The sequence below is a fragment of the Myiozetetes cayanensis genome, unplaced genomic scaffold (assembly GCF_022539395.1).
Source record: "Myiozetetes cayanensis isolate MyiCay16 unplaced genomic scaffold, myiCay2020 scf3, whole genome shotgun sequence".
In the NCBI taxonomy this organism is placed as follows: domain Eukaryota; kingdom Metazoa; phylum Chordata; class Aves; order Passeriformes; family Tyrannidae; genus Myiozetetes; species Myiozetetes cayanensis.
Window position 1 is genome coordinate 35,175,311 of NW_026087521.1, and position 13,549 is coordinate 35,188,859.

General features: G+C 33.4%; 1 protein-coding gene across 5 annotated transcripts in view; it reads left to right on the top strand.

Annotated features, from left to right (window-relative positions):
- Positions 1-13,549, top strand: part of CPSF6 (cleavage and polyadenylation specific factor 6) — a 34,042-nt gene extending 20,493 nt beyond the window's left edge. For 2 of the 5 annotated variants that reach the window (XM_050324701.1, XM_050324704.1), the window contains 2 exons: positions 443-637; positions 8,170-13,549. In XM_050324701.1, coding sequence (XP_050180658.1) covers positions 443-632 — 190 coding nt within the window. In that variant the 3' untranslated portion in view covers positions 633-637; positions 8,170-13,549. Of the gene's footprint in view, positions 1-442; positions 638-772 lie in introns of all 5 variants that reach the window. The other 3 variants (XM_050324703.1, XM_050324706.1, XM_050324702.1) reach the window with 2 other exon arrangements.

Below are 13,549 nucleotides of genomic sequence, written 5' to 3' on the forward strand. Positions count from 1 at the left end.
ATAAGCGTTTCCTGAACTTAGTAAAGGTGCCTTTTAACTAGCCCTCATTTTAAAATTGATCTGACTAGCTTAAATTTAACTCTACTTTATGTAGTGGTTTTGGCCATACTTTCTGTACAGAGATTAGCAGCCCTGTTGCAGTGATCGTTTGAGTTATGGTGCATTTCCCTCAGCTGATTTCAGTCATTTCATCCTCCATTCTGGCTTTTCTTTGCTAGATTAAAAAGTAGGTGCCCCTTACTACCTGTAGCTGAGTTCTTAACCACCACTGTTTATATCAGCTATCTTTAATGTCACATACAAAAACATACCTGCCTCGTGGTGAACAGATATTTCTCTTATATTTGTTTTTGGTCGAATTTGTACTCATAAGCAAAGTGCAAGAGTGGTATGTGGATGACTAGGGTTTTGAAGAAAAATTTAATGAAGTAATTTCTTTTAGAAGACGTGAACGATCCAGAGAGAGGGACCACAGTAGGTCACGAGAAAAAAGCAGGCGCCACAAATCGCGTAGTAGAGATCGTCATGATGACTATTACCGAGAAAGAAGCCGTGAAAGAGAGAGGCATCGTGATCGTGACAGAGATCGTGACAGAGAACGAGACAGAGAGAGAGAATATCGTCACCGTTAAAGAAGGTGAGCATTTGTTTCGTGTTTTTTAACTTTACTGACTTGCTAGAAGTAACCACTCTAGGTTTGAGATTATTTACGCCATTCATGTCTGCATTTAAATGATCCTGCAGTATGTACTGAATCGCTTTCTTCTTGCAGCACCTGACATGAACATAGGTAAGTAACGACAGGTAACTGGTGCTGGGAGGGAGGAAGTCTATGCAATTATCTTCTGCATTCTGCATGCCACTTTTTTTATTTTAGCTGGTAATAATGTTCCCAGTTTTTATGAAAAGCAGTTGAACCAGTTCTTAAAAAGGCAGTGAACCAGACTGTTCTCTTTATAATCTTAAAAGATTATATGAAATTTACTGTTTTATTTCTTAGTTGTATTTAAAAATACTAATTTTGTGTTTTAAAATCTACTTGTGTAAGGACTGCAGCATTTTAGCCCTTCATAGCTTGTGTGTGGATTATTTCTGTGTACATACACTTGTTGTCCTTGCACAAGTACGACGGTGATTTTTTGGGTTTCAGTATTTGTGGGGTTTATTGTTTTGTTTTGTGATGGTTATTTTTTGTTTTTCCTGGTGAGTTTTAGTCAAATTCAGGAAATATTACCAGATTTTATCTTTATTTTATGAAATGTGACCTGTCAGTATCTTCTGCCTTCTACCTAAATTCATGTTTTAACCTTCAGTAAAAGTTATGACTAGTTGTTCCCCTTCCCCTTGATTTTTTCAGTCCCTCCTCCATAGGATAGTAAAGTCATTTTCTGAAGACTAGTAAAAATGTATGACACAAAGATTGATTCTTTTCTGGTTGTTCACAAACTAATGTGTTCTTTTATTTCATATATCTGAAGTTTGCATGCATCAGATGTCTAGACAGCTGGAGTAGCATGCTGAACAATGCTTTTTTTCAATGTACTGCTTTAAAATACATACAAATATTTATATTTTATATCATATACCATTTTGAGGATTGGGAATTGTGGCTACCCATGATTCCTTATATTTGACAATTGGTAAAAAGCCCTACCTAATAGTTACTCTGTAGCAGTCTTTTCCCTTTTTATAAGAATTTGCCACTAGCTTTACACTGAAACTGAAGCTTGCAGACTTGTCTGTCAGCCCAGCTTCCATTTCTTACATTTAACCTCAGATTTAGTTTCCGGATTTGCATGTGTTATTTATTCATGGAAATTCATTTACAGAAGTTATAGAGCAAAACTTTTTAGAAATCATATAAAATGTAGTATACTCCCAAGTAAAAATAGAATTTCATATGATTTAAACATCAACTTTTCAGTCAGACTTTTGTGTCACTGTCTGACTCCTTTGGGAGAGAATGAATTCTAATGCTAAATGCTGTAGTGTGTTGAGAATTAAGTGAGATGTTGTATTGGGTTCGTAAACTAGCAGGGGACAACACAAAGAAGTAAGCAGCCTAGAGAAGGGGAGTCAAAGGCTTAAATAGGAAGGTGAAACATGGCAAATGAAATAAAGTTGGTGGTATATTTCTGTTAGTGCCACTTTTCGCTATTAAAAATACAAAATATTTTTGTAATTTAATAAAAAAATAGTATCTGTAGTTCTTAATTGTAAAATAACAACACAAAAATACAGATATAACAAAAGTAAATGTAGTTTCTTTTATTGAACTGGACTTTTACTTTTTATAATAACTACATATTTTTGATATTTGCAAATAGTTCTTACTAATAGAGGTAACCATTGAGCTGAGTAATGGATGTATTTCCAGAGTGTTTTCCTTCTGGTGGAGATGAACAAACCATACTAAAAATTGTTAACAGCCTGGAATTGAATATAATTTTTTTAACTCTTGGCATACTTTATTAATCTAGCTTTAATCTTTGTGTATTTAGTGTTGTGCGTATACATACGGACTTACTGTGCCAAGCATAGATTCCCTACCCTGTTACCCCAAGGAAATGTACCAAACAGCATTAGGTTGCATTTTATAATTTCCAAAGAACAATTTTAAAATGAGGCTGTGGTTTCAGTCTCAGTTCAGATGGGATTTATATTTGCAACATCCTTCAGCTTTGTTGTGTGCTGAGACTTTTCTTTCAACGAGGTGTGTTGGTAAGATTCCCTTGTGTGAGGAAAACAGGTCCTAAGAACCTGATTTAAAGGGGCAATTTAGTATACTACATATAAATGAAAACATTTGGTATTTTTTTCTTTTAAGTTAAGTTGTAAACATTTTGTCTTGTTGCTGTCTTAATGAAGAAGAACTTTATTGTAGTTTTGTTTTTATATATTTACACACACGCACACATATAAAAGAAATAGTTATCTCCTGGTTTGTATGTTTCATTTTCACTAAGATGTATGTTGCCATACATTTTTTGTTTCATTTTTTACATTGAATAATATTCATGAACAGATTTAACACTCAGTTATTTAATAAATATCAAAAGTGCTGAAAGGAGTTATTTCCCATAATATCATGTTTTGCCAGACAACATGGAGTTGCCTCTGTGCCTGCACCCTATAAATGGCACCTTATACCTCTCCTAATTGTGTACCTATAGTCATAACTGTGATACTGTACTGGCATTTTTTCCAAAGCGTTACACGTCTAGTTTAGAAGGATTTTAAAGGTCCATTGTGAACATTTTTGTAAACAGTGAAATTCGGTTTGTACTGTATTACATTTACAAAGATGGGTAAAATTGGAATAACTTACAAAATGTGTTTATAACAATAAAATTCTATAAAAAGTTTAGTTGTACCATAGCAAGTGTTTACACTTCTGTTTGTACACTTCATGATTTAAAATTTAATTCTTGCAAGATTTTTGCGCCTTCACTTGAGTAAGGCTTCATGTACATTGATAATGCATTCTCCTGAATTACTATAAACTGAATGTTTCCTTGGAACATCTTGCCTTTGCTTATAGAAAGCCTGTAGATACAAAAGAGAACAATGGATTTAAGACAAATGCCTAACCTGTATTTGTCAAAAAAACTAAGAACCCAATAGAATGACATTTAGAAGGATTGACAGTGATATTAATGTGTACAAACAGAATAGTAATGTAACTTCATCATCATGAGTCCTGACTTTTTTTTAGGCAGATTTTTTTTAATTTAACTGATACTCAGTGATGTATTCCTAGCTGATACATTGTCCCGATCTTAATCTGTCTGAATTTCTATAACTGCTGAATGTTAAATTTTTCATTTTATGTTTTTGTTATTGGGTTGATTGATTATTTCCTATTTAAACTGGATTTGGATTGAATTGCAAAGACAAAACCACAATATTGTAACAGTTGATATGTATGTAGACTTTGTGCTTCATATTTCATGTTTATTCTCTGATTCTTCTGCTCTCAAACCACTGTAAGCAAAATAATTTGGTGTCTGAGGCTCATATGCTCCTTCAAAAACTGCTCTCAGTTCTCTCTGAAGTAGTTTCATCTTTGGAGTGATCCAAGAAGTAACATGGTTGGAAATTTTTTGGTGTCAGGAGGAGGGGAAATGGTACTCATAGTCTATGTAGTATTTATTATATTTTTACTTCTGTAAATAGGAACAGGCCTGTAACAGTGCTAACAACCACTTAAACATCAAGTGAAGTATGAAATTAGCCTTTTAGGAAACCTTGTAAATAAATAGGAAAATGCCTATTTTTTATAAGTTATTTTCATAATAAGCTTCTAGTTAATATTAAGTGAATTGTGTGGTAGCATTGTTCGAGACTTGGGTATCAGTACCTGTCTAGAATTATTACCAGATCTTAGTATTAAGGTATTGCAAATGTTACTTAAATGTTACCTAATCACTTTTTCTAAAATGTGTGTTATTAAGGAAGCACGTATGTGAAGCTGGCACTATTCTTCTGCATTTAGCGTTCATCAGAGAAATAAAGCTTTGTGTACCTGATTCAGCAATTGAAATCCAGCATAGTATCACAGAGGCAAGGAGTGCCACTGCTTTATGTGCTTCTTACAGTCTATTTTATCACTGCTCTGATGCTTTACAGGAACATAGTTTGTTCCTTAATGTTCAGTGATGTATCTCATTTTTCTTGAGGGTGAAATGATGATTTAAAACTTGAAATGAGTATCTTATGCCACTTATTTTCAAAAGCCTAACTTTTATTACTTTTTTTCTGTTAATATATTACTGTAATTTTATTGACTTCTGAGTCAATAGATACACTTTATTTAAATACACTTTAGATACACTTACATTTTTGTGCTCCCTGTATCCTATACTTTTTTCTTTTTGGTGTGAAATCATTAGTTTTGACAGATTTAATCTGTATGAAAGTTCCCCAAGAAACTTTTAAGCTTCATAACATAAGAAACAAAGAAATTAAAATGTTGATTTGATGCAGTGTTCTCCAGAGAACAAACGAATTCAGTTTTTTCCTTTTGCTCATTGTGGTTTGAGAACTATGATTTCTTTTTACCAAAACAAACAAAAAAAAAAGGACACATGACAGAGATATCTTCATTTTTATGTTTTTCTGTGGCAGCCTGATCTACCTTTTTGTCTCTTCCTCATATATTAATGTGAAAAATACTTGACAGTGAGTCATATCTTTTTAATTTGTTAACTAAAGATTGAATTTATTGAACACACCTCACTGTTCATCAGTTATTTTTGGTGAATAGACAGGCTGGGATAGTAGGAGAAAGATACATGATGAATGAAACTAGTTTGGGAGTTTTTCTTCCCATGTAAAGTTATTTATAAAATCATGAAATTGTTGCGTTGATCTTCACTTATACACTAAGATTGAACAAAGGTAGCAGGTAAGTATATGAATAATGGAAGAGGGGAATAGGCAAATGTGAGAAGGTGCTAGTGCTGGTAAAATAGTCTGTATGTGTATGATGAACAGAATCACGTGTATCTCAGCTTACATGCAGAAAGACAAATAGAAAGTCAAGCTTGAAATTCCTTCTTTCTTACTATGTTAATAGCTAAAGCATCAGAGTATTTGGAGGTTTGTGATGTTCTGGAATGTAGGTTAATTAAACAAATTTTGGCTTTCAAGCTGATACTTTCTGTGGGAGTTTTGGTTTGTGTATTTTTCTTTATGTATAGAATAAAATAAAGGAGAATTACATGAAGTAATTCATAGGAGCTTTTAGGATATACTGACAAATGTATGTCATGCATTTTAATGAAATGTGAACATGTGAGATTGAAATTCAGTCTCTGAAAATATCAGAAATTAAACTACTATAACAAAACTTGATGGGTGTATGCACATAAAGCTTTAAAACTATCATAGAATTTTCACAATTTTTAAAGATATTTGAAGCTTTTATATGCTTATTTAAATAATTGAAATTAAAGGGGAAAAAAATCAAAGTTGCTACTGCAAGATGCTTTTGATATATACAAGCAATCTATTGGGTTTTGTTGTAAGTGTGTCTTTGTGAGTAAAAATTGCTTAAGTTGCATCTTGCATAAATACCAAAATGTTTGATCACTCAAGTCCTGGGATTTCATTTGTGAAATGTTCTGGCATAAACCCCTAACTTTTAAATTACAAAACCTATTTAACAACTAAGTCTGAAATTTGGGTTTTATTAGTAGAAATGCTGAGAAACTGATTGCTGTGTGGTGTTAAATTGTACAAACCTAACACGTGCTTGGGATGGATAGCTTATATATGAGCTTGAGGCAGATGGAAAACAGTATTGCTAAGAAATACTGACTAGAGATTTATTATTTTTAAAAATTGTTTGTTGCTTCAATATTCTACTTGCTTGTAGAATACTGAAAAGGGCTAAGCATGAAGGTATAATCCATACAGATTTATTTTTTTTGGAACCACAAGGGTTTCCAGTTTTGCCGAGATATAGTGGCAGAATACTTGAAACCAAAATGTACACCACTTTGGATTTTAGTTGGTCATCTTTTTAAAAATGAAGATTCAGTGTGGTGCTGACCGTCTTAAAAGCCCTATAATGAAAAGCATTAATCCTAAATTCACTTTATTGTGCTTTCTTTAAAGTCCCTGTAGTTCCATAAGTACCCTTACGTATCCAGCGAATTATTCCCAGGAACTGAAGCTTTCTTATGCTAGTTTTATAAATCATATATATGGTGCTTTGGATCTGTTAAGTGTCGCCACAGAAGTGATAAAGATCCATAATTTTGGCTGCATCAATTGTATTATGAGAGCAGCAAATTCTGATGTGCAGGCTCACAGCTGTCAGTACTTAATGTCTCCACTAGAAAACTGAGATTCTCTCCTGCCTATGCTAACTTAGTTTACAACCCTGAACACATTTTTCTTGTGGAGGCAGCACTTTGTCACTTTGCTACTAATTAATTTCAAAAACACATAACACCTATGGAAATATTGGCCTCCAGGGAAGGAACTTCCCCAAAAGTTGATACGTTGATGATTTGGGAATGAAGTCTGTGAATAAGAAATTTCAATCACTGCTTTGGATTTGGATTAGTTTATGCGCATACTGTAGTATGTAGAGCCTACTTGGTTATACTTTGGGATTTTTTTAAAGTTATTATTAACATTTACTTATAGGAAAGGAAGAAGAAAAAACGAGTACCTAGTTTTGAAATTATTGTACTAGTAGAAAAATATTTGACAGCTGTGTACTGTTGCATGTTCATGAAATTGCTTCTCTAAATGTCTTGGTTTTCAAATAAACAATTTAATGTGTTGAGTTTTTTAACAATTTGATTTTAAGTATTTTGAAATTATTGAATGTTGAAATTGTGAATTATTAATGAAATTAAGATAGCTGATTGTTTTGTAATGGAATTCAACTGAAATCCAGTGTATGGAATTATACCACCCCAAGTATTTTGTGAACTTATACGGTAATTAATTCTGAATTGTGTGGTTTCTTCATTTGCCAAAATAGATGAGAGTAGGAAGTAGGGTTTGGGTTTTTTCGTAGGGTGAGTAGGTGACAAAACCTGCAGATCTACAGTGTATTATATGAAAAGTGGGTTCTTGTGCTTAAACTGCTAGCCTGTATTTTTAGATGTGAACCCCATCCAGCTTGCCACTAGTCTGAAAATATTGATAATAATGGTGTCAGAGATTCTGTGCATTTTTAAATGTTATTGAGCTGTGAGCCATCCATTTCATTATACAATCAGCACATTCCTTAAATGTCAGCCAGCTTAAAACTTCTGTAAGTGGGCAGGTAAAAATGTAAAAATCTAATTGTGGCAAAATTACCTTAAATTATTGTTCAGTTATTCTTGCAGAATGCCTACTTTAGGAAATGTTCTATATCAATGTTGCCGTCAGTCACAGGAGCAGTAGCTATTTCTTTTCTTTTTCATCAGTACTTTAACTGTGAAATTTATATTCTTTCAACTTTGTTGTACAACAACATTAATTTTATTTTTAACTGTTGTGTTAGAAAACAACACGCAAGTACCTACTGCTCCTGGGTATTTTGTGTTAGTTTACATCACGGTGAAGTAGATGCACGACTTGTGTATGTATAGATAAGCCAACAATTTTCTGTGTATTATGGGGACTAGCAAAATCTACATCACAAATTTTGACACATTACAGCTGAAGGAAGAGGAACAGCGTGCAAGACAAGATACATTCTTCAAGGAAAGATGCTTGTCCAGCAGTTTGCTTCATGTGATTGAACTGAGCCTGTAAGGATTCATGGATAAAATGAACAGGAATAGATCTGAATAAAGCAAATCTGCATACATGGTAACCAGTAGCTCTTTTACTTTTTTATGTTGCTTAACTGTTTTATTTGAGGGAAACCTGTGTGATTTAAACCTTTAGCTTTTGCAACTTTATTACTGGTTATATACATTCGGCAATTATAATGTGCAAGCAATTGGAAAAAGTCAAGTAAATGCTTGTTTTTATAGTAGTTTGTTCATGTTAAACTGTTCATATGATAATGTCTGTACACAGCACCACTGATTACAGTAGATGTAGTGTTGTAATAAACTGTTTAATGGGGCTGATGTGTAAAGCTGTTCAAGTTATTTGATGTTTACACCTCAGGGAAAGTCTTGTGTTCAGCAATATTTAAAGATAATGTTACAATGAAAACATTGATGCTGTCTTCAAAAACATTGCAATAGTTCTTGCATATGCCTCAATCTAATCTTGCATTCAGCAAGTTAAACGTACTAATGTTGCGCTCTCACACTCAATTTTGATATGAAAATAGGTGGTTACATAAAACCTTTAATACTATTTTGCTTTCTAGCAGTGTTTACCTAGGTGGCTTGTGAATTTGCTAATTGACACATAAAACTGTAAAAACTGCAGCACTCTGTGGTTGGTTGTTTTGAGTCTGTGATTTTTAGCACACTCAAAATTTTATGTTTCATACATTTTATGTTTCATCCTGATCGACACTACAGTTGATATAAACTTAAACTGTTCATATGAACTTAAACTGCCCATAATAAGGGGTAGAAAGGTTAGGTTAAAACAAAACAAAACCCTGCAGTTGTTTACAGTTTTATAGTAATAGTGCTTGTGCGTGTTTCCTCTCTACCCCCAAGGCCGTAGCAGTCTGTACATAGTTGTATATTAGAAATGTGCCAGAAGAAACAAGATGTTACCATTTTTATGACTCTATGGGTTTGGTATTTTCTTAATACTTTGGGGTTTATTCACACATGCATACAAAAGAGAAGGTACACTTGTATGTCCTTGTTCACCAATGGGCAATATTTAAATGTCTTAGCAAAACATGACGCAGATTAAATTTGTCAGATGAGGTTTTGTAAATTTACTTAAAAACAAATTTAATGGAGCACTCAGTAAAAGTTGGCTTCAAATTCAAGGATTTGTTTTAAATTTCATCAGTTGTGAAATGCAAGTGAATAGAAAGTTCATATAAACTGCAAAAGCTCAGTTTCTGGCAGCCTTGTGCAAAGGCTCACTTTTAGTCTATTGTAAATTGTTATGTAATAACATACTCTGGAGTTTTCACATAATTCAAATAGCTGCACTTAATATTTTAAGTTAAGTTTCAAGACCTCAGATGGCTTCAAGAGGCAACTCTTAGAAAACTCTTGATTTCTTGTTTTACCAATTCTAAAGATTTTACAGCTGACCTAAAATGTTACCCTGTTCAGGAAAGCACTTAAATCCATTTGATTTTCCAGAGCATATAAAGCTCGTGCTTACATTCCATAGATTTCAAGGAATGTAAATATATGCATTAAGGTATCTTATTTGCGTACATGAGCGATTTTTATGCTTTGAGTTGGGACCAGTAGCTTGTACAACTGCCCAAGTTTTGCAGAAGTCTGAAATGCTCTGACATTTTTGGCACCTACTATTCAACCAGGTTTCCTGCAGCCAGGTTGATGCTGTTGGACTTGGCTACAGCTTCAGACTCTCCTTTTTTTTTTTTCTCCCCTCCTTAAATTGTGTACCTCAGTTCCTTGTGCATGGGATCACTGGTGTTTATTGAACTATTTGCTACTGAGAAGATAATTGACGTGTTTGTTTAATCCTGTTTGAAAATGAAAAATGCCTTTAAAAATTTTGTAAAACTGAAAGGTGTGTCAACAAGTCATGAATCACTTCCTGCTTTTTTTGTGAATAGGTGTTGGTTACAAACAGTACTGTTGTAACTTTTTTTCTTTACTTAAAAACATTGTTTACTACTGTGCGTAATAAGTTTAAGGAAGAAATAACCTGCCTGTAGCTGTTACATGGGGAATAGCTAATACTGGAAAGGCAGCAGGTAAGTAATGTTCCATTGAGTAGATATATGAAATTTTAAAATAAAAAGTAACTTTACAAACATTTTATGCAGGAACTGATATTTTACTCCACATTGAAATAGTTTTAAGGAGACTGTTGCTCTTTTTACATAGAGTGTAATTTCTCACTCACATACAGATTTCCATTGCTGGCAATGGAAATAGCAGGGAGGGAATAGCAGGGGGTAAATAACATAAGTTAAACTGAATAATCATTGTGACTTGAGAGATGAGATCCCTGTATGAAGCCCATTATTTCTGCTTGTTCTCCAAATCCTTAGTTTTAACTGATAAATGTACTGTGTTGCAATTTAGATAATATTCTCTTGTTACTGTGAGTGTCCTTTGTTAGATTTTTTTTTTTATAAAACAAAAAAGAAATGTACAGAAAAAAATCCAAAGACCCTGATAGACACCAAAAAGGAATATACTTAATGTACATCATGTATAACTGGATCTGTAGTAGAATTTTTACCACGTTTTGATTTATTAAATGTTCCTGGTCTAATTTCCTGTACCTGCTCAGGAAATGGCAGTTTGGAAAATTATTGACTGGTGATGATGCCGTGATGGCTACTACTCTTCTCTTTGATATTCATTCAGTTCTATTTCATCTCCTTTTGTTGATGAAAGGATGGAATAGTCTGTGAGGAAATACTTTATTTCTTTCAAATGTTGATTTTATAAGTAACATTGAAAATATTATGTTAAGGCTGTGTCCCTTATCTTGAAAGACCAAACCAACAAGTAGTGACTTAGGAGTGGTGGTGCTTTGGCAACAGTTATTGTTTTATTGGTGGCTTGGTTTTTAGATGTAGAGGGCGATTTTTTTTTTAAGTAAAATTTTTATTGGACTGTAGGTTTTGACAGGTCAAAAGTTCTTCTTCAGAAGAACAGCTTTTTGGAAACTGTACAGTCTTTTTTCCTCGTTCCCTTTTTGCTTTCTGTGCCAATAACTTTTGTTCTGATTACATTTTGAAAAATGTTTGTCAGAACTTCAAATTTTTATTTACAGTGTGGCATATAAGCTTGGAGAGCTGTTGTTTTTGTGTTAAACAAGATATTTTTATTAAATTTAGACATTAGGGTTTTGGGTTTTTTTTATGGACCGAGTATGTTCTGGTTTTGTTTCTTTGAAATTGGTGAGGCTTAGTTTTTCTAACTGTATTTTTTTACCTGATTGTTTAGTTGCGTACCCAAACCCTTGTAAATGTTTTCCTAGTTGTATGTGGATAACTGGAGATTTAAATGTTGTATATACTTGTCATCTGTGTTTCTAGTAAAATACATGGCATTCTTTATAGAAATACTTAATTCCTGATTTTTGTTTCTTATCCACTTGCTCTCTTGTGTACAGGTTAAATAGACTTTGCTCCTATTTTTACTTACAGAATTTTATACATAGCCTGTTAAAGTTGTCTTTGGTTCTTGTGTAAACTGAGATACAGCCTTAAATTTCCTAATACAACACTTGTTAAGATACTGTCAGTCATGTAGATTCAAATATAAAACATGCATGTTTTAAGACTGGTACTCTTCAAAGATCCAAGACACTAAATTGCTTCTGCATTGAAATATAAGCCCTTCAAGATTTTAGGGAAGGAAAGTATGAGTCAGTGACCATATACTTGAAGAAATTTCAATTCTTTCCAAAATAATAATTTTGACCTAGGAAAGAAACAACACAGACTCACTGAGTATTTAAGTTATTTTGGTAATTGACTGCACAGGTCTGGAATGTAATGGTTGCGGCATGCTAATGAATCATGATATTTATGCAGAAATACTGTCTCTTGTAATTATGATGCCTTGCAATTAATATTTCAGACTGACTTGAGGTGGGTGGGGGTGTTGATGTGGTTTTTTGGTTTTGTAGTTGTTTCCTCTTCCTTCTCTCTACCCCCTGCCCCTGCCCCCCATTAAGGTCTGATATCCCATGTATTTTTAGGTTCATTTTAGTTTTAGAGGATAAATTTACTGAGGAGCAGTTTGGAGCATAGTTCATCAGTTTGATGTTCTTGGGGGATTTGTCTTCCCCCATGTTGGACAAAGAACAATGAAGCTCCTCATTCTATTTGTATATGATATGCTTTTTAGTTCCTGGACCCTTCCTATAGCCCCAGTGATTGCTGTGGGTTCTAGGTTCCGGTATGACCTATCCCTGTGCTTAAATCGTTTAAAACTTCTTTGGAAATACACTAGTTTTACTGAAATCTGTTGAAAATAGTGAATAGTATACCTTTGATCCCAATGGAATGGAGCATTTAAGTTGTAAAAATTCCCATCTATTTATACTGTGAAATGTGATTTTTACGTGATTTCAGTATACACTTTCGAGTATATTCAACTAATAGACTTCGGCCTCACCCTCTTGTACACAGTATTTTGTAATAGAAAATATTTTAAACTGTGCATATTATTATTACATTATGAAACAGACATTCCCTTGATCTTCAAATGTAAGAAAATGAGGAATGTGTGTGCTTTTATAAATACAAGTGATTGCAAATTCAGTTTCCTTAGAACTGCAGTTGTCCTTTTATAAAATAATGAAGAAAGGGGAAAAAAAAAGCCAAATGTTTTAAAGGTGAAATACATTCTGATTTGGTAAACCTTAACAGTTTTTTGACTATTATCAACACTGCTGACTTTCTAAACAAAAGGCTGTATTGTCTTCCTGTACCTTTCCATTTCCTGGTTTCTGCTTTGCTCAAGGATCTATGAGTAAACTATTCAAGAAATGGTTTGAAATACAGGAGTGGGGTTGTCTTAAGTTGGAATGTGGAATTGCAATGCAAAGTGTAAGGAAATGGATGCCTGTCAGAATGCCTGACTCCAAAGGATTTTATATATATAATAAACAGTTTCCTGATGCCGGCAGGCCAAAGAGTCTGTTGAACACTGGAGTTTTTGGAGACCTATATTTCTCCACAAGGTAAGATGGTAGCATAGCAAATGTGGATTTTAATACATTTTCAACAGAGGTACTTAATTAATCTGTAAGTTTAGGGATCATTTCATCTTTTTTAGATGTTATACTTGAAATATTGCACAACTTTCAGCTTTCATGGGTTTCTTTTTTTTCAGCCTTTAGGAGACTGTTAAGCAATTTGCTGTCCAACTTTTGTGTTGGTCTTAAACTGCAATAGTAGCTTACCTTGTATTGAAGAAATAAAGACCATTTTTATATTAAAAAA